Source organism: Leucopleurus acutus (genome assembly GCF_964270905.1).
Source record: "Leucopleurus acutus genome assembly, chromosome: 10".
Taxonomy (NCBI): domain Eukaryota; kingdom Metazoa; phylum Chordata; class Mammalia; order Artiodactyla; family Delphinidae; genus Leucopleurus; species Leucopleurus acutus.
This window is the reverse complement of record NC_139153.1, coordinates 83411305-83434081: the sequence shown is the minus strand read 5'-3', so window position 1 is coordinate 83434081 and position 22777 is coordinate 83411305. Positions and strand designations below refer to the sequence as shown.

Here is a 22777-nt window from a genome sequence, read left to right as displayed (position 1 = left end):
ACTTTCTCGCACGAGATATTCCAGGCTCATTTTACACTTTTTCTGCCTTAGACCTGAAATCCACCATTGCTCCATGAAGCCGTGGTTCATTTTAATGGAGAATAATATACAGAGACCAGGATCTAGATTTTGAAAACTAGATAAGCTCATTGCTACTGGGATAGGTCATTGCTTCTAGGCCCTATCAGTGGACCTTAGAGCTGGAATAAAATATACATATGATAGGGATTTTATAAGATATTTCCAATTCAAATACAACTTCACAGATTTTCTTTTTCATTTTCACCATTGCACATTTGATTTTCCTTTCTTCCACAGTGAACACCCTGGCTCCCAGCAGCATCAATATATTCACTCAATTTTCTCTTACAATCTTTTTTTTTTAATTTTCAAAATTAAAATATCAACATCACTAGCAACAACACACCTACTATGTACAGTTCAAAATTTCTTTACTTGCTTTATTTGTTCTTGAATTGTATCCCATTAAGGGAGTATAGTTCAGAGTACATATACATACCTTATTTGAATTCTTTTCTCTGTGTAGTTATGTTATAAACTTGATATACAGTTAGTCATTTGCTTCTGTTTTAATTTCAAGATTTGCTTTCCTTTCATCTTTTTCATTTCCTTTCTGAATATGCAAAACAGTTCAAAATCAAAATTATATAAAAAGATATATTCAGAGTTTTGCTTCCATCCCTAATTGCTTTATCCTATATATACTCTTGTTCCATTTTCATTAGTTTTAAATTTATCCTTTCCTTCCTACTTCCTTCTCTCATCCCTTCCCTTCCTTCCTTTCTTTTACAAAAATATGCGTTTACCCTTTTACCACTGTAAATTATATTATACACACTCTTTTGCATCTTGCTTTATAACTTAATAGAATAACCTGGAAATTATTCTAAATCTGTTCATAGAAATATTCCTCTTTTTCTCTTTACAGTGGTATAGTACTCCATTGCGTAGATGTACCATTATTTTTTCAACCAGTCTCTTAGGGATGGGTATTTGGATTGTTTCCAATATTTTGCTTTAACAAATAATGCTGCAATGAACAATGAAGAGAGGAGAGGAGAGAAGTGTCTTTGTAAGGGTTGTATCATTTTGCACTTTCAACAGCAATGCGAGATAGTGCCTGTTTTCACACTGCCTCCCCAACTGTATGTTTTCAGGCTTTTCAATGTTGCCAATATGATAGGTCATTAGGTATTTGTTAAGAAACCGCAAACTGAAAGCTGAAATCCCTGTTAAAAATGAATTCACAGTGTAAAGTGTTGGCAAGGATTATGGAGCAAAGGAAATTTTCATACACTGTTGATGAGAGTGTAAATTGGTAACAACATTTTTGGTAAATTCTTTGGTATATCTGCTGAAGTTGAACATATGCATATTCTATGACCCAAGAGTTTCACTTCTAGTTATATTGCTGCCAGAAATACATATATATTTACATGTAAAGACACACTTTAGCAGCATTTTTTATAGCTCTAAACTGGAAACAACCCAAAATTCTGTTAAGAATAAGATAAGATCAGAGCAGAAATAAATGAAATAGAAACAAAGAAAATAATAGCAAAGATCAATAAAACTAAAAGCTGGTTCTTTGAGAAGATAAACAAAATTGATAAACCTTTAGCCAGACTCATCAAGAAAAAGAGGGAGAGGACTCAAATCAATAAAATTAGAAATGAAAAAGGAGAAGTTACAACGGACACTGCAGAAATACAAAGCATCATAAGAGACTACTACAAGCAACTCTATGGCAATAAAATGGACAACCTGGAAGAAATGGCCAAATTCTTAGAAAGATACAAATGTCCAAGACTGAACCAGAAAGAAATAGAAAATATAAACAGACCAATCACAAGCACTGAAATTGAAACTGTGATTAAAAATCTTCCAGCAAACAAAAGTCCAGGACCAGATGGCTTCACAGGTGAATTCTATCAAACATTTAGAGAAGAACTAACACCCGTCCTTCTCAAACTCTTCCAAAAATTGCAGAGGAAGAAACACTCCCAAGCTCATTCTATGAGGCCACCATCACCCTGATACCAAAACCAGACAGAGATACTACAAAAAAAGAAAATTACAGACCAATATCACTGATGAATATAGATGCAAAAATCTCAAAAACTACTAGCAAACAGAATCCAACAGCACATTAAAAGGATCATACACCATGATCAAGTGGGATTTATCCCAGGGATGCAAGGATTCTTCAATATATGCAAATCAATCAATGTGATATACCATATTAACAAACTGAAGAATAAAAACCATATGATCATCTCAATAGATGCAGAAAAAGCTTTTGACAAAATTCAACACCCATCTATGATAAATACCCTCCAGAAAGTGGGCACAGAGGGAACCTACCTCAACATAATAAAGGCCATAAACGACAAACCCACAGCAAACATCATTCTCAATGGTGAAAAACTGAAAGCATTTCCTCTAAGATCAGGAACAAGACAAGGATGTCCACTCTCACCACTATGATTCGGCATAGTTTTGGAAGTCCTAGCCATGGCAATCAGAGAAGAAAAAGAAATAAAAGGAATACAAATTGGAAAAGAAGAAGTAAAACTGTCACTGTTTGCAGATGACATGATACTATACATAGAGAATCCTAAAGATGCCACCAGAAAACTACTAGAGCTAATCAATGAATTTGGTAAAGTTGCAGGATACAAAATTAATGCACAGAAATCTCTTGCATTCCTATACACTAACAATGAAATACCAGAAAGAGAAATTAAGGAAATAATCCCATTCACCATTGCAACAAAAAGAATAAAATACCTAGGAATAAACCTACCTAAAGAGATAAAAGACCTGTACTCAGAAAACTATAAGACACTGATGAAAGAAATCAAAGATGACACAAACAGATGGAGAGATACACCACATTCTCGGATTGGAAGAATCAATATTGTGAAAATGACTATACTACCCAAAGCAATCTAGAGAATCAACGCAATCCCTATCAAATTACCAATGGCATTTTTTTACAGAACTAGAACAAAAAATCTTAAAATTTGTATGGAGACACAGAAGACTCTGAATAGCCAAAGCAGTCTTGAGGGGAAAAAACCGGAGCTGGAGGAATCAGACTCCCTGACTTCAGACTATACTACAAAGCTACAGTAATCAAGACAATAGGGTACTGGCACAAAAACAGAAATACAGATCAATGGAACAGGACAGAAAGCCCAGACGTAAACCCATGCACCTATGGTCAACTAATCTATGACAAAGGAGGCAAGGATATACAATGGAGAAAAGACAGTCTCTTCAATAAGTGGTGCTGGGAAAACTGGACAGCTACATGTAAAAGAATGAAATTAGAACACTTCCTAACACCAAACACAAAAATAAACTCAAAATGGATTAAAGACCTAAATGTAAGACTGGACACTATAAAATTCTTAGAGGAAAACATAGGAAGAACACTTTTTGACATAAATCACAAGACCTTTTTTGACCCATCTTCTAGAGTAATGGAAATAAAAACAAAAATAAACAAATGAGACCTAATGAAACTTAAAAGCTTTTGCACAGCAAAGGAAACTATAAACAAGACAAAAATACAACCCTCAGAATGGGAGAAAATATTTGCAAATGAAACAATGGACCAAGGATTAATCTCCAAAATATATAAACAGCTCATGCAGTTCAATATTAAAAAAACAAACAGCCCAATACAAAAATGGGTAGAAGACCTAAATAGACATTTCACCAAAGAAGACATACAGGTGGCCAAGAAGCACATGAAAAGCTGCTCAAATCACTAATTATTAGAGAAATGCAAATCAAAACTACAATGAGATATCACCTCACACCAGTTAGAATGGGCATCATCAGAAAATCTACAAACAACAAATGCTGGAGAGGGTGTGGAGAAAAAGGAACCCTCTTGAACTGTTGGTGGCAATGTAAATTGATACAGCCATTATGGAGAACAGTATGGAGTTTCCTTAAAAAACTAAAAATAGAATTACCTTATGACCCAGCAATCCCACTACTGGGCATATATCCAGAGAAAACCATAATTCAAAAAGACACATGCACCCCAGTGTTCATTGCAGCACTATTTACAATAGCCAGGTCATGGAAGCAACCTAAATACCCACCAACAGAGGAATGGATAAAGAAGACGTGGTACATATATACAATGGAATATTACTCAGCCATAAAAAGGAACAAAATTGGGTCACTTGTAGAGACGTGGATGGACCTAGAGACTGTCATACAGAGTCAAGTAAGTCAGAAAGAGAAAAACAAATATTCTATATCAATGCATATATGTGGAATCTAGAAAAATGGTACAGATGAACCGGTTTAGAGACATGGATGTAGAGAGCAAACGTATGGACACCAAGGAGGAAAAGCAGGGTTGGGGGTGGTGGTGGGATGAATTGGGAGATTGGGATTGACATATATACACTAGTATGTATAAAATAGATAACAAATAAGAACCTGCTGTATGAAAATAAAATAAAATAAAATTCAAAAAAAAGGATACTTCAAAAATAAAATAAAAAGATAAAGTTAAAAAAAAAAAAAGAAAAACCCTTCACAAATAATCCATGACCAGAGCTGCTGTAAGTAAAAGTAGATGGTTGCTGACAGCACACACACACACACACACACACACACACACACACACACACACACGAGTTAGTACCTGCACTTTAGAACTCAAAATGCCATGACTTTATTTGGGACTGTGGCAGGCTGTTGATTGCCTACTAACTAAGTAGCTCCTTTTTATTAGGTAACAGAAATCTTTTTTTTTGCAATACTCGGGCCTCTCACTGTTGTGGCCTCTCCCGTTGCGGAGCACAGGCTCTGGACGTGCAGGCTCAGTGGCCATGGCTCACGGGCCCAGCCGCTCCGCGGCATGTAGGATCCTCCCAGACCAGGTCACGAACCCGTGTCTCCTGCATCGGCAGGTGGACTCTCATCCACTGCGCCACCAGGGAAGCCCCAGAAATCTAATTTTTTATTTGTGTCCTTTGGCACCTGGAATAAAGATTACATTTCTCGGCTACCCTTGAAGCTGAGTTGTGGTCATGTGACTAAGTTCTGGCTAATTCAATATAAGAAGAAATATACTGTCCTGAGAAGGCTCCGTGAAAGATGCTGACTGATTTGGGAGTCCTTTTTGGCCCTTCCTGCTGACTGGAATGTAGAATTGATGGCTGGTGCTTCAGCAGCCATGCAGAGGATGGTGAAAACTGGAAGGGACCTGGATCCCTGATGATTCCATGGAGTAAAAGCAACAACCCTAAACTATCTACCTTTAGACTTCTTTTACTCGAGAAGAATACAGTTTGTGTATTTTTCAGATCTTTATTACCAGTAGCTGATCATAAATTCTGATATAGGTGTCTGTACTTTGACTCCCTATCTAGGGTTTTCTTTTCCTTTTTTTTCCCTTAAATGTGATGCCATCATCTCTGATTGAACCCACTATCTCTGCTTCCTCCTCTGAAACAATGATACTTAGGAAATGCAAGTTTGGAGGGAAGGCAGAGAATTAGAAAGAAATGACGCCTATGGTATTATAAGTGGTCTGAAAAAAAGGGAAGAGAGATTCCCAAGAGGGTCAATACTATTTAACCCAAGCCCATTTTTAAGTGACACCTTAGGAGTACTGCATACAGCCTCTGGGAGTTTCAGTGCTCAGAAAACTTGTTTATTCTAAGTGGAGTTACAGTAAGACATACATCAAATTTAATTGGAGAAACAACAAAGATAAAGAGGGCATGAAGGGGGTTAGAATGGAAGACAAAGACATGGAAGCTGGAGTGTACTGGGGGGAGCTGGGGAAAGTGAGACCAATACAATAAGAGCAGAGAGCTCTTGTAGGATAGTGAAGAAAACAACATTTCTTACTGGGACTAATTTGTAGAGGAGCCTCTTGAATGTCAGGTTGAGGAATTAAATACAGAAGCTTGAAGGCATTCACAAAAATCAATTGTAGAGGTTCAAGGGATCTTTGAGAGAATATATATTCTAATCCCATAATTCACAGATGAGGAATCTAAGGCCTAGAATGTGTGGAGGACTCGCCTAAGATCACAGTGGCATAGTGGATACTAGAACCTAGGATCTTTCCTCACCCCATGTCAACCCCCTTTTAAAGCAACATCTAACAAGTTACTAAGGTCTTGATCACCACACATAAAGCAAAGGAAGAAAAAGTGAGGAAGAAAAGCAATGCCTAAACCTTTAACTACTCACTTGAGAAATGTTGTGGTACTTTCAACTCTGGGTTATGGGTGTGCATTTTTCTCTAAATTTCATTGTGGATAGGATGAAACAGGCTATTCTGAAGCTTTACATTTTAAATTAGTCAGCCTTGAGGCCTAGAAATAGAAAATCTGGCTTAGCTCACTCTGAGAGAGAATCTAGTCTGTAGATACTTTGATGTCAGAGAAATTGAGACGGTGACAGATATGGAGAGTGCTCATGTAGCTTCTCTGAATTCTACGAGAAACAAATGCTGCTTAACATTCTTACTACAGTAATTAAAGCAATGTGATTTTTTTTGCCACGCCACTTGCGGGATTTTAGTTCCCTGACCAGGAATCGAACCTGAGCCCTCAGCAATGAGAGCTCAGAGTCCTAACCACCAGATCACCAGGGAATTCCCAAAGTGATTTTGATTAGTTGTGCTTTTTTTTTTTTTATGTTGAAAAAGACCTGATCTCTGTTTAAAGGCTCTTCCATACTTACTACACATAGGGTTTTTCTTTGTTGTGGATTCTCTGGTGTTCAGTAAGATGTAAGCTCAGTCGGAAGGCCTTCCCACACTTGTCACATTCTTAGGGTTTCTCCCCAGTGTGAATTCTGTGATGTCTAGTAAGGTCAGAACTTCCACTGAAGGCTTTTCCACATTCATCACATTCGTAGGGCTTTTCTCCTGTATGAATTCGCTGATGTTTATTAAGGTTTGAACTTTCTCTGAAAGCCTTCCCACAGTCATTGCACTGGTAACATTTCATTAAGGTATGGTACCTCTGATGCTAAGGCCTGTGCTGTTACTGAAGGTTTTGCCACATTCATTGCACTCATAAGGCCCCTCCCCAGTGTGACTTCTTTGATGTTTAATAAGGACTGAGCCTTAACTAAAACTTTTGCCACAATGATTACACTGATAAGGTTTTTTGCCAGAGTGAATTATGAGGTGATTTAAAAGGGTTGTATTTTGACTGAAGGCTCTTCCACATTCTGTACACTGAAAGGGTTTTTCCCGTGATTCTCTGATGTCCAATAAGATTCATGATGTGCATGAAGCTTTTCCCACACTGATTACATTTGTGTTCTTTCCCTTCCTCTGCGTTTCCTTGATGCCCTCCAAACCTGTCCTTGCATTCTCAAAGGTCTCCAAAATAAGCCCCCAAGAAAATGTTCCTGCCTCTGAAGATTCTGTTCAGTATCATCTTCTGTGATTCCATTCCTTTGGACACTTCCTGCTTTGCAGTCAACTTCCCAGTCTAAGGTTTGGTCTCACTTTCAGAAATAGGAAATGGATCATTTAAATGTCACTTTCTTTTTAAGCTTTTTATTATGGAAGATTTTAAACATATGTAAAAGTAAACAATAGAAATGTCACCTTTTTGAACTGATGAAATATTAAACTCCCAAGGGATCATTTATCTCTTTTCTAGTCATGCTCCTCCAACAATTAATAAATAGCTCTTATGTTCAATTAAGGAAAATGCTAGAAAGGAAAGTTGAAATAGACATATCCTAGGCATAAATAACCTATGTAATAATTACTAAGGTAGGATTGAGAATAATCTTTAACACCAAAAAGGGGCACTAATTTGTTAAAGTCTAAGTGTGTAAAGAGTACTTTAAATTGCATTCAAATACAAGTACAGTTGTCCACTGGTATCTGCAGGGGATTGTTTCCACGACCCATGCCTCCACACCAAAATCTGAAGATGCTTAAATCCCTTATATAAAATAGCATAGTATTTGCATATAACCTATGTACATCCTCCCATATACTTTAAATCATCTCCAGATTACTTATAATACCTAATACAATGTAAATGCTATGGAAATAGTTGCCAGTGTGCTGCAAATTCAAGCTTTACTTTTTGGAATGTTCTGGAATTTTTTTTTCTGAATATTTTCTATCCACGCTTGGTTGAATAGGAGGATGTGCAACCCACAGATACAAAGGGCCCACTGCATAGCAGAAAGGCAAAAGTGTATTTCCTCTATTGCTTGGAGAGAAAACCCTTTGTCTTAATCCTCCCCCACATAGAACATTGCTTGAAGATTCAGTGTAAACCAATAATTCCTTCAAACAAACTAACATCAGTATTGCTTTATGAACACACTAAAATACACATTTTTAGTGAAATTTGGCCTGAAGGAAATAAATTAAATGTCCCATCGAGCTCATTAAAATGGAGATTCCACTTGAACTCAAAGGAAATACTGGAAAAGGACTAATTTCTTGACTCTTCTGGTCACTTTATTGCTATTTTTCTGGAGACAGATTCTAAAGGGGATCAGGAAGTAAAAAGGGAGATGCTTAGTAAACGGAAAGCACATTTAGCATGTAGAGAATGTGGAAAGGAAAATGTGTAACAAACCTAGACTGGAGTGACATGTAGGGGAAGCTACTGACATGAAAAGACAAGAGAATTTAATGTGGAAGAGGACAGGAGAAATGTAGTCAAAGTGAAAGCCTTAAAAGATAACTTTATCACTGATGGGTATAGAAAACTTACAGATACAGGGTAGGATAGGACATTTAGAAGGTCATTGTAAAGGAGACTGTAAAACAGAGGTGGTATAAAAAGCAACAGAATGATGTGATAGTTTAATGCTTTAATGAAAACCAACATGGTATATGAAAACAAATAAAATAAAAATCTTTTGCTTAAAAGACCAGGAATAAAGGTTGTATTTTGTAAAGAGAGTATATGAGCCAGGGAGGATTTCAGGTGAGAGTTAGGGTTAGAAACACTATTGATTAAGTTGTAAAGGATGGCTTTGGTTGGCCAAGTAGGTGCCTGCTACCCTAACCCACCTTCCCAGATACATTTCTCCCTCTCCTCCTCACCTCTCTCGTAGGAAATGGGGTTTTCATCTTAATACTTTCTATATTTTGTGAATATAGAGTCGTGCTTGAGCAGGGTCTCCATGTGCCAGAGCTCACAACTTGGTGACTGCTGTGCAGCAACCAGAGATATCACCTCCTGCCAGAGCATTTCCTGTCCACCTGCTTGAGATGTGCCCTGGAGACAATCAGGGACCATTGGGCTTAGGAGGAAACTACTGTGAAAACCAGAGTTAAAACCTTAGGAAACAACTCCCATGGAAACAGGATTAGGAAAAAGGACTGAATGGGCTTAGCAGGAGAGATGAGACAGAAAAATGAACTGACAGAAGCAATGACTCCTGACAGGGACAAAAGCTCAGTTACCCTCACTGCTTTCCTATTGACCAAACTATTAAATGTGGTTAATTTAATGGTCTGATTGCCACAGCAGAACATGCTTCCTCTTCCCACCCGAAATTCTGGACCATCAAGTTTTCTCTCCAAATCTCCCAGCAAAGACACAGCCTCATCTCCATTCAATGGATGATGCTCCCGCACCCAAGCCTGGAGCTCCTCAGGCAGGATGGCCACGAGCTGCTCCAACACCAGTAACTGCAGGATCTGCTCCTTCTTATGATTCTCTGGGCTCAACCACTGACAGCAAAGTTCCTGGAGTTGGCTCAGAGCCTCCCTGGGTCCAAGTGCCTCCTGGTAGCAGAACCGACTAAAGTGTTGGCAGAAGACTTCCTGGCTGGACTGGCTATTCTGCTGCAAGTCAATTTCTTGTACAAAAAAGTCTCTTCCTCCCCCTTTACTATTACAGGTTCCTCCTGGGTTTTTTTCATTCTGAATAATAAGATCTGTAGTCATTTTCTCTCAGGAGAGGGGTCCCTGCAGATAGGTTCACACTCCAGGGAGACTCCCCTTTGCAAAATATAGAAAGTACCATCAGTTTTTAAAACTCCACATGTATTATTATTAAACACTGCCTATACCACTTGAAGAAAAACACAACAGAAAAGGTTTTTGAAATCTGCCTAACAGTGATGTAGATGATTTGAGGATTTGACATTCCTGGTAATGGAAATTCATATGATTATTTTAGAAATGAAAAGAGTAATCTTTTTCCTATACTCACTCTACTCCAACCCTTTTCTATTTTAGACATGTTAAATGCAGTCTACCTGAGGCCCTTCACACCTGCGTGGAATGCTCTTACCCAGATATTAGCATAGGGCATTCCCTTGTTTCTTTAAAGTATGCTCAAAAATCATCTTCTCAAAGAGACATTTCTAGCTCATTGTATATAAAAGTTTTCCTACCATTATCCACCCTCTTACTCTATTTTCTTTGTAACACTCACCACCAACTGACAACATATCTTTATGTGCCTTTTGTTTGTTACTCCACAATAATATAAATGCCATAAGAACAGGGGTTTTATCTATCAGTTTGGTACCCTGCACCATTCTAAGTGCCAAAAGAATGTCTGGGACATATAAATCATCAATTAACTATCTGTTGAAAAAAATAATGACTAACAAAAGGTATTAACTCTAAGAGTTTTTCAACAGCTTGCTCAGGAATTGTTTGCTTTAATACTGTGTGATACATAAACAAACAAGATTAGAGAAATAAGGCAGTGAAAATATTAACTAGAACGGCTCCACAACCCCTCCTCCACAATTCTGACGTCCCCCAGAGTTCTGAAAACCAAGAGTATTTTCATAAGTCATTTGATGGCAATACTCAAAGTGACATAAATTCATTTTGTAACAGCTTGGCTTGAAATAACATGAAGTTATTTATAGTTTTAGAGTGAAATTCATATTTTGTTACAGAAATATTGATACTACTTTCTGTAATAAAATATGGGACTGCCCCAGGCTCCTGGGGTGTTATGCATTCAATATACTATATACGCACCATGTTTTTAAAAAAATTCCTCAATCTGATTTCGAAAACGCTTCTGACCCCAAGGACTAAAGAAAAGTGCCTGCTTTCTATGCGTCAAAGACCCACCAGATTCCAAAAAAAGCCACCCCTCTCTCCTGAGCAGACACTCAGGAGTCCTCTGCTTCTCTGAAACCTCTGGGGCCCGGTCAGGGTAAGAAATCTGGGGTCGGGTCCGGGTCCGGGCACAAAGCCCAGTCTCCCACGTCAGGGGTCACTCCAGGAGACCAGCTCACGGCAGCCAGCATTATAATACATTGGTAAAAATATGTGAAATGCTCCCTTGAGGGGCTTCCCTGGTGGTCTAGAGGCTAAGTCTCTGCGCTCCCAACGCAGGGGGCCCAGGTTCCATCCCTGGTCAGGGAACTAGATCCCGCATGCTGCAACTAAAATATCCTGTACGCTGCAACGAAGATCCCAAGTGCCGCAGCTAAGACCCGGCGCAGGCAAATAAATAAATATTTTAAAAAATGTTTTCTTGAGTTTAGTGAGCTCTTCTAGGAACCCTGACTTTGTAGCTGGTTGGTCAGAAGTACAGGTGGCCTGAACTTGTGATTGGCACCTGAAGCGGAGGTATTAGAGCAGGCAGGTAGCTAGATATGAGCAGAGAAAGGGGGTGGGGGGCACGGGTCAGGTGACAGGAAACCTTACACCTTGAGGCGACAGGGGTCCTAGAGGCAAAGAAAGGCGTCAAAAGGTGGGAATCTCTGGCTCCCGAATGTAACCTTTTGCTTGTTACGCCCTCTTTACAATAAAATTAGCCTTGCAGAGAAGAAGTACCCATGATGCACCGATACCATGACACTTACAATTAAGACCAAGAAAGGGAAAAAATTCCTCCTCCCCCGGGGAAGGTGGAGCTGGGATGAAAATCAGGAAATTTGACCCCAAACCCCGCCCTCCTCAATGAATATTTTCTGCCCAATCATTTTCACACCCTATATAACCAGCTTGCCGAAGGAACTCAGAGCAGCTTCTCACCTGAGCCTGCCTGCTCTCCCTCCTGAGAGTGTACTATCAACTAATAAATCCTCGCTTTGCTTCCTTAGCCTCTGTGTCTCGTCTCTGAAATGTCTCTGGGATGAGACAAGAACCTACTCTCCAGTAACAGAGGCAGTTTTGTGGAATTGAGCCCTTAACCTGTGGGGCCTATGATAACTCTGGGTAGTCAGTGTCAGAATTGAATTGAATGTAGGACACCCAGTTTGTTTCAGAGAATTGGTTGTTGTGGGGAAAAAACCCAACACACTCGGTGTCAGAAGTGGTAAAAACACACAAAGGTTTTCTTGAATTGACTTTTGAGCATGATTTTGATGGAACGTCTATTTAAAGGAGGATATATTTCAGGTTATTGTTGGGCTTTCCCATTCAGAATAAAGCATCATTTTCTCACATTCTTTTGGACAAAATGGCCCTCTTCAGAAGTCTCCTCAAAGCTCCTTTAACATCCTTGTTCCTCAAGGTGTAGATGAATGGGTTGGCCATGGGAGTAATAACGCAGTAAAATAGCATCAGAACTTTGATGACATCTTGAGGGCTGTCCCCTGAGGGCTGTATATAGATGTAGATGCCAGAGCCATAGAATAAAGACACCACCAGTAGGTGTGATGAACAAGTGTTGAAGGCCGTAAGTCTCCCATCAGCAGAAGGGATTTGAAATACAGCTTGGGCAATATAATAGTAAGAGACAAGAATCATGGAGAGGGGACCCATTATCAGGAAGGTGGCCACCACTGTAAGCTCGCTGACTGTGGTGTCCATGCAAGCCATCTTAATTAGACTGGGCAGCTCACAAAAGAAGTGGTCCAATTCCTGGTTCCCACACAGGGGCAGCTGGACTGTGAGTGTGGACTGCAGTAGTGAATTGGCCAGACCAATGAGCCAAGCAGTGCTGGAGAGCTGCCAGCAGAGCTTGTGGTTCATGATTACAGAGTATCTCAGAGGCTTACACACAGCCACATAGCGGTGTAAGGCCATGGTTCCAAGCAGGACACATTCAGTACAGCCTAGCCAGTGAAATACATAGGCCTGGGTCATACAGCCTGTATAAGTGATGTTCTTGTTGGCCCCCCCGCCCCAGGTTGAACAGCTTTTGGGGTAGAGTTGTGCTGGTGAAACAGAGGTCCAAAAAAAGAGAGGCTTGTGAGGAAGAAATACATAGAACTTTGGAGTTGGGAATCTATTTGAGAGACCAGAATAACAGCAATGTTTCCCAACAGTGTGAACATGTAGGAGATTAGGAGGGCAAAGAAGAGAGGAAGATCCAACCACAGATATTTGGTAAAGCCTATGAGAATGAAATCCTCTGGAAAACTTTCATTCATGTGCTTCACTGAATTTTGATGGGAGACACCTGCTAAAATCAAGGAAGAGAAGGGTGATTTTAAAAACCCTGAGTTGTCAGAAGTTTTGACGATAACAGGAAAAAAATACTTTTATGGGGGAGCAATGGGGTACACCCTCAGTAGAAATCATAACAACATTAATGAATATAATAATTAATAAGTCACATTTGAAAAATCCTTTCAGTAGAGAAAGTGCTTTCATTTTTTCCCCCTAAATCAAAGCCCTATGTGATGGGTTAGTGGACATTCATTATTTGTTATGGCTCTTCTGTATGATTAAAGAAGTCATTGGGAGGAGGTCTTCTCCCAGCTACCTTGCAGCTAAGGGAGTGTGTGACATAAGAGGTGGGGTCTTGGGTAGGTGCTTAGGTAGTGAAGGTAGAGCCTTCATGTATGGGCTTAGTGCTCTTATAAAAGAACCCACAGCGATTCCTGTCCTTTCCACCATGTGAAGTTACAGCTACAAGGTGCTATCTATTAACCAAAAAGTGGGCTTTTACCAGACACTGAAACTGCCAGTGCCATGATCTTGGATTTCCCAGCCTCCAGATCAGTGAGATAAATGTTGCAATAGGTCTCCTGGTCTCTGGCATTTTGTTATAGCAGCCCAAATGGACTAAGACATATGTCATCAGGGAAATACAAATTAGAACAACAATCAGATTCTACTACACACCTATTAGAGTGGCCAAAATCGAGAACAATGACACCAAATGCTAGCAAGGATGTGGCACAATAGGAACTCTCGTTTGCTGGTGGGAATACAAAATGGTAGGGCCACTTTGGAAGACAGTCTGGCAGTTTCTTACACAACTAAACATACCCTTACCATATGATCCAGTAATCACACTCCTGTGTATTTACTCACATGAGCTGAAAACTTACATCCACACAAAAGCCTGCACAAAGATGTTTGCAACAGTTTTACTCATAATTGCCAAAATTTGGAAGCAACCAAGATGTCCTTCTGAAGGTGAATGGATAAATAAACTGTGGTACATCCAGACAATGGAGTACTATTCAGCACTAAAGAGAAACAAGCTGTCAAGCTATGAAAAGACGTAGAAGAACCTTGAATGCTAATTACTAACTGAAAGAAGCCAATCTGAAAAGGCAATAGACTGTATGATTCCAACTATCATACAGTATGTTTGGAAAATGCAAAACTATGAAGACAGTAAAAAGATCAGTGGTTGCCAATGTTTAGGAGGGAGGGATGACTAAGTAGAGCACAGAGGATTTTTAGGCAGTGAGCCTCCTCTGTATGATATTATAACGGTATATACATGTCATTATACATTTTTCCAAACCCATAGAATATACAATACGAAGAGTGAACCATAATGTAACTGTGGACTTTGGGTGATTATGATATGTCTGGGTAAGCTCATCAGCTCTAACAATTGTACCACTTTGGTGAGGGATGAAGGTAAAGGGGGAGGCTATGCATGCATAGGGGCAGGGGTTATATGGGAAATCCCTGTACTCTTGCTGAGTTTTGCTGTGATGTGAAACTGTTCTAAAAATAAAATCTTAAGAAAATTGTGATACTTCCTTACTGAGTGGGATGCAGAGTAAAAGGAACAATTCTCCTGATGGCCCTCTCCATACCCATCAGGTAAACAGGGTTTGATTGCTGCAGGCTCTGCCAGGGCAAGAAACATTACAGGTCCTTGCTAATTTGGGGCAGAAATTTGGAGACCGTATATGGGAATGAATTCTGAGAGTGTTTGACCCAAGAAATTAGATATGAATTTGTCATAATTGTTACCTCTACCAGAGAGACTTGTTTCAATTTACTGGCTGGAGCCATGAGTATGGTTTTCATTGTTGTTTTTTTTTTTTTTCTGTTGTTTTAGTCAACACTAAAACCTGGTCACTTTAAAGTGACCCATCTAAATGATGTTGATTTGTGAGAATCCCTTAGCATATAGTAGAAGGACCCTGAAGATGTGTGTGGATTATGTAATAAGAACAGACTGGTGTTGAGGACAAGGTCCCTTGTCATGTCTCCAAAAACAAACAAACAAAAACAACAGGAATTGTACCATCTGACCATCTGTGAGAATTGAGAAGAGATTTTTTTTTTTAGGTAACCATAGTTCACTAAATGATTCCACTGTGACTAATGTTTATGCAGTCGTGAAAGTGTAAACTCTCCATGCTGATATAACCAAAAAGTATGATATAAGAGTATCTGGAGAGTAAGACATAGACATTCTCTCACTCTCTCTCCCTCTCTCTCTCTCTCTCTGTCTTTTGTCCTCACTCTTTCTCTTTGTTATGTAAGGGTTAAAAGTTTTCATTTTTTATAGTAAGTGATAAATAAGTCATATTTAAAACTAAAAAAACACAAATAAAGACTTGTTATTAAGAAGTATGGGTAAAACACTGAAATTATTAAAGATGTGTTACCTTGGGAGACCAGGAATTGAGAGTGAGGAATGATGAAGAAGGGAACTGCTATTTTTCATTATAAGCCCATAGTATTATTTTATTTTTTTAACTTTGAACGCATATGTCTTTAATATAAATGAAAATTAAATAAGAAGGAATGGAAGGGATCTGAATATTTGTCAATGATGGTGAAGGCATTAGAGTTGTACACATTGTTTGAAAGCGTGGAAAGCACACATCATCACTTACTGCAGCATAGAGTGCATAACATGGTGTAGTGGAAAAACAGGTTGCAAAAGTAACTTGGGTCCAGGATATGGAAAATCTTGAATACTAGGTTAAGGAGTCTGATCAAATGAAGATTTTTTTTTTTCAGAAGAGGTGTGAAATGATTGGAGCAGCATTTAAAAACATTTATTATGGCTGAATAACGAGGGATTTAAGAAGAGACTGGAAGTTGGGAACTCAGTGGGGAGGTTACTGCAAGAGTCTATGGGAGAGAGGCTGAGAACGTTAGCTCGGAGAGTGGCAGTGGGAATCAAGAGCAAGGTACGAATGTAGGAGAGAGGAAGGAGCTGAAAGAACATTTGAAGTTTTAATCTGAGGTGCTGAAAGAATGGAAATTCAATTAAGAGAAAGAAGCATGTATATGAGGATTGATCGGAATACGTGATTTAACCAAAAAAGACCTCCCAAAAGAGATAAATTTAAAGCTTGACTTATAACAACTGGCTCTGAGGGTCCATTCACCAGAGTATGGATTCCTGCTTCATCCAGACACCTCTAGGTCAATTTGACAAACTACACATTTACATACAACCACTTGAATTCATGGCTAGGATGGTTTGTTGCAGCTATTTAACCACCAAGGACAGGGACGGGGACAGAAAGAGGGAGAGGCAAGGGAGTATGTCTCCAAAAACAGAAAAGAAATCGCCTGCATCTGCCAGGAAGTTCATGTATTTGTGTATAAAATGGCTGAGGAAAAGAGTAAAACAAGATCCCATTGCCCCCCACCCCACCTCGCAAATCCTCAATATTTTATCATTGGTTATTCTTTATATTGTTTGATCCTCAAATTTATCTTCAGAGTATTGGCATTTACTCATTCATTCATTCATTCATTCACTTTAAAGCAAAAAGATAAAAACTTTATTACTGGGAAATTCTTGCTGGTCTTCACATAGGGATGTGACAAAAATGACAGAGTATTGGTTTTAGAGAATTGATTTTTAGTGACTTGACCTGCTTTCTCATTCCTCCCCGTCTCCTAAATAATTGGATTTTTTGGACATAATTCTGGGATCAACATAATTTTGAACAAGTGACGACCATTTGTTTGGCATAACGAGAATTCATTTAGCTCATGGAGGCATCTTACCCTGCCTGATATTGCCAAAACTCAGAACCTTCATTTTCTGTCTCAAAACAAAACACAATACCATCTAGGCTGGTGTGAATAGAAAGAGACATCACTAGATGTCTATAAGACATCTAGTCTATAAGACTAGTCTTAAGACTAGTCTATAACATCTAGTCTTATAGACTAGTCTTAAGACTAGTCTATAAGACTAGTCTATAACATCTAGTCTATAAGACATCATGTCTATAAGACATCTTATTTGAATCTGAATTTGAAATAAGACATCTTATTTGAATCTGTATTAAGGAGATGTGTTTAGCTATAGAAGCTTAGTCAGGAGAAAGGTTGCAGAAGGGTTGGATTCCAACAGTCCTGAGAGAGGGAAGCAAGTATGATCAGGTCAGCACTTCAGTAAAAGCCACCAAAGGTCTTAATATGGCAGGTAGGGTGAATGTGATTCTGGAGGCATTGGATAATCTCTCCTGGTTCCAAATCTGATTCAAAGGCAGATAAAACAAGTTCACACCCAGTGTGCCAGTGATCCCATAGGGGCTGTCACTGGTGAATTAATCTCCCTGGAGACAATATCTATCTTTTATTTATACTTTTGGTTGTGATTATAGATTGCATCAGTTCTTCCACTCATTAATCCCATCTTAATAGCAAGGGAGAGCAGGATTTACCCCAATAATTTTCAGAAAGAAAACAAATATTGTGCTATTAACAATAATGATGATAATAATGGCTTAACACATTCTAGGCAATTTATATGAATTGTGTCCTAACAACTCCTTGAGGTAGGTACTATTATTGTCCTCATTTTATAGTTGAGGAACTTAAAGCTTAAAAAAGTAAGTAATTTGTCCAAGGTTCATAAGGTTCACACACTTCCAGAATTCACACACCAAGTGGATGCTCTGCAAATGTCATGAGCAAACATAGGTTTTTAAAATATCTGTAGTGTTTGGGGTACGTGCTTATTTGGTCTTTTCAACCATATTGCAAGCTCCATGGGGGCAAGGTTTATGTCCTCTTTTTCAACCGGCTAAAGCGCAGTGCTGATCAAATTAAGATCCTCCTTTTATTTCTTATGAATGCAGGTATAATATCCACATCTCCATCACATGAAGACCATCTCAGAGCAGGTCACTCCTCAGAACAAGGTAGAACTAAAGAAACAACTGAATAAGTACTTTAAAGGACAAATCCTTGCCTAATTGTCTGACAATGCTTTTTTTCCTCCTTTCTAATACTTTGTATTTTAATTTGGGGGTGGATGTTAATTTTACAATAAAAATTATTTTTATTCATGAAATCGTTCACTCTTTTAAAAAAAATAGTTTGTACATTTGGTGCCATGTTGAGAATGGCCTTCTCCACCTCAAGATGTTATAAATATTACCTACATTTTGTGTAATATTTTAGGGTTTTACTTTAAATATTTTATAACAGTATTTTCTGTTTTTACATAAATATTACATATTTTTACATTTAAATCTTATTACCTGATACAAAGTGTCTGACAAAACTTTTATCTCAACACTTTCTTCACATCCAAAAACTCCCTTTTCAGGCTGAACTTCCAAAGTTATTAGATGCTGTCATGACTGAGTTGTTACTCAGAGCTAGGCCATACAGTCCTCCCTCTTCCTACTTGTTATAGACTGGACGTGTTCTCCCAAAATTCATATTTGGAAGCCCTAACCCCTAATGTGACTACATTTTGAGACAGGGCCTTTAAGGAGGTAATTTATGGTTAAATGAGGTCATAAGGGTGGGGCCCTAATCCAATAAGACTGGTGTCCTTATAAGAAGAGGAAGAGACACCAGAGCTACCTTCTGCCCTTGCTCTCACTCCCATTCTTCCCTTGCACGTACAGAGGAAAGCCATGTGAGGACACAGTCAGAGGGGGCCTTCTACAAGGTACGAAGAGAGGTCTCACCAGAAACCAAGTCTGATGGCACCTTGATTTTGGACTTCTAGTTCCAGAACTATGAGAAAATAAACTTCTGTTATTTCAGCTACCCAGTCTGTGATATTTTATGGCAGCCCTAGCTAATACACTGTGTTTAAATCTAAAGAATCAGGGCATGAAGACAGCATGTCCAAGGCAAAAAAACAAAACAAAACAAAAAACCACAACCAACCAACCAAACAGAGCCTAGGAGATGAAGAAGATTATTTCAGTTTGTTAGTTATATGGCCTGCTCATTTTTTTGTGGAGAACCTCCTACATAGATTTCTGAGGTTTTATTTTATATTTTCCTCCTCCCTAAGTTAAACGAGTTAAGCAGCTGTTCACTGGGCTGATTATCTTCTAGCAGAAAACAGACAGTTATCTCAGGATCCCTAACCCTTAGGACTAAGGTTTGAGATCAGTCTAAGTTGCTTAATTTTATTTAGCTCTGCGGCCAAAAATTTCATTCTTGACTCTAATCAAATAGAAGACAGATATAATGAGAAAAGCATGGATTCCAGAATCAGACAGACCTGAGTTTGAAATTGAACTTTGTCACTTACTCTGTTACTGTGAATATTATTGAACCTATTTCCTCATCTTCAAAGAGCTGATCATAACACATATTTGACAGGATTGTTGGGCTGATTAAATGACAGCATGTCTGGAAACTCTTGGAATGTAGTAGACTTCCAATAATGCTAACTAGATGATAAAGAGGGTAAGTAGATGTTCATGAATTAGTACAAACGTGCTAATAGCATTAGCTGGACCTCACTTTCAGTTCTGCTTTGTGTGTAATATTTTAAGCAGGAGTTTTGCAAATGTGATTCACTTGCTTCAAAATCACTTGGAGTGCTTGTTAAAAACACACATTTCTGGGCCTTTCACCAAAATAGAATTAAAACCTCTGGGGATGAGTCCCAAGAAACTGTGTTTTAACTAGTTCCCTAGGTGATTTAAATGTCTACTAAGCTTGGGAATCATTGCATTATAGGATAATTCCATTTTTTAAATTGCAGAATTAAAGTTCAGTTTTTAGTGGGGCCAATATATGTATTCCCTTTGGGACTAAAGCCCTTCCTTGAAGACTGAGGACGTATAAGCAAATGTAAATTACTGTTATTATAATTTAGTAATATTTGGAAAATCATATATAAAAGAGATAACATAATACTGAGTTTCCTAGAATCACTAATAAATTACATGGGAATTCAGAAAAAAGCATTAAGAGTTGGTACAGTTTTGTTGCCCCCTCACCCAATTAAAAAATAGAGGACAGGGAACTTCAGCAAAGATGAAAAACAGAAGGTCATTTTCTTTCTGTTCCCACCACCTTTTCCTTAGGAGTGAGAATTTTTGTAGTCACAGCTGCTTTTGAATGAGTGGATCAGAATTCACAGTAATAGTGAGTATGGTGGAGAATTAGTAGTAATGAGGGTTTACTGAAGAATTTGGCTTCCTAGGGAGAGGGCAAAAGCCAAGGCCCCACTGGGACTCGAACCCAGGATCGCCTGTTTACAAGACAGGTGCTTTAACCAACTAAGCCATGGAGCCCACACATGAGCCTGACTTTGTTCTAGATCTGTCCTTACTGTGAGATTAAATATTCCTGACATAGTTTTTGTGATTCAGTGCAGCTTATTGTGAGAAAAGAGACAAACTCCAAGAAGACGTTTTGCTTACTTAGATGCGCTGCAGAGCTAATACAAGCGGGAAAAGTTTGGGCAGCTTGAATGTTGGGACCAATAGCACTTCAATTAGTCGAAGGATATAACCATCAGTAAAAGTCGAGGCTACTCACTTTTTCCAATTAGGATAAAGTCTTCTAAAAGCAAAATTTGCTGTTACTGCACCTCGTCTTCTGTAACTAAGATTCTCCATTCCAATAAACTGAGTGAGGAACTCTAAAAATGGAACTCCACTAGAAGACTCTTAGACAGCCGGGCTAGGGCACCTAGTGTCCCTACACGTCACTTGCACTTAGCAAGCAGTGACTTGGAGGGGAAGAATCGGGAGCGGAGAAGAGGAGGCTGGGAGTGTAGAGTTCAGCTACACAGTCAGTCACGTCGCTCTCAAAATCCTAAAACACCAATGTCAAGGTCGCTGTAAAGACTCCGATCAGAAAACCAGAGGGGTAGAGCCCCTTGGAGTGGGGGACGGGGAGAGGCAGAATGGTCCCCTGCTGGTCACAAGGTGTTCCCTGGATCCAGGTACAATCCTCCTTAGGTGAAGAGCCTTACGGTTCCAGAGAACCACCCGTTGACCACTCCCTGCCCACCAAGCGCCTGATTTCCAGTGCAATAGGTCGTCAGCTCGCAAAGAGGGCGACACCTTCTTCCTTATAATCCGGTTCCTTCACCCCGCGATGACTCGCTCTTTCCCCCCCGTCGCATCCCCCGCGGGGACGAGCAGAGAGCTAGGTCTGAGGGCGGTCCCCTGATCGCGACTGCGGGCCACCTGAATGCCCAGAAGGCTTTACGGGGAGCTGACTGGGGGGATCGTGGTAGGATAAAGCAGGTGACGCTCGCAGATGCGCCTCTGATATTCCCAGGGGTAGGAATCGAAGCTCCCATTTTGTACAAAGAAAGCACAGAACTTCCTTAATATTTTTTGGAAATGAGAAAAACGTTTGATTAAAACGTTTGGAGGTAGTGTGGGAGCCTTCCAGGATGCAGCATTAAGTCTCTAATTTCTTTAGAAACATGGGTTCAAATCCCACCGCCATATCCCAGCCCCCTCAGGTCGGCAAGTGGAACCCCAGTAAACAAGCTCTTCCTTAAAAGCTAACAGAAAATTCACACTTCGGGGAATTAGTTTAGGTGAGAAGAGTTCTTTCACCGAGGGCAAGAACTTAAGGGTGTGGGAAACTCTCCTAACCAGTCCTTTCCTCTTTCCAATTCGTGAGTTTCTCAGAGACATCCAAACTACAGAACTACAATGAAATAATATTTTCTACCTAACAGACTGGTAAACAAACAAACAAAAATTGTTTGTGGTAGCGTTGCCTATTAGCACTTGAAGACATTGTATGAGTTTCCTCTGGCTTCTGTAACAAATTACCAGAGCTCAGTGGCTTAAAACAACAGAAATTTATTTTCCCACAGTTCTAGAGGCCAGAAGTCCAAAAAGTCAGTATCACTGGGCAGAAATCAAGGTGTTGACAGGGTCATACTCCCTGTTGAGGCCGTAGGGGAGAATCTGTCCTTGCCTCTTCCAGCTTCTGGTGGCAGCCAGCCTTCCTTGCTTTGTAGTTGCTTTACTCCTATCTTTGCCTCTGTATTCACATTGTCTTCTCCTGTTCTGTCTCTGTACTCTCCCTATGCCTCTCTAGGACACTTGCAATGGCATTTAAGCTCCACCTGGATAATGAAGGATAAAGTCCCCATTTTGAGATCCTTAACTTAATCTCTTCTGCAAAGACTCCACCTTTTGTTTTTTGGTGGGTTTTTTTTTTTGGCCGTATAAGGTAATATTTACAGCTTCCAGGAATTAGGATGGAGATATCTTTTGGAAGACCATTTTTTAGTCTACCCTACAGTATTAACACATTGATTCCTCCACCCACAAGCAAGAGATTAACTGGTTATAACTTCAGTTTATTTCTCTGTAAAATGGGAATAATAATATGAACTTTCTTATATATTACTGAGAATATAATATGACAATGTGAAGAACT

At 39.3% G+C, this 22777-nt stretch overlaps 2 protein-coding genes across 2 annotated transcripts in view; both read right to left on the bottom strand.

Moving 5' to 3' along the window:
- The window catches only part of LOC309967667 (zinc finger and SCAN domain-containing protein 23-like), a gene marked incomplete at both ends in the record, with an annotated part of 104675 nt that overhangs the window by 8573 nt on the left and 73325 nt on the right, over positions 1-22777 (bottom strand). The gene's annotated exons all lie outside the window — the stretch shown is intronic.
- On the bottom strand, positions 12425-13012 carry LOC309966993 (olfactory receptor 2G3-like; the record flags this gene model as incomplete). Its single annotated transcript, XM_082847434.1, has 1 exon — positions 12425-13012. One exon carries the CDS (start codon positions 13010-13012, stop codon positions 12425-12427), a length of 588 nt encoding a protein of 195 aa, XP_082703560.1.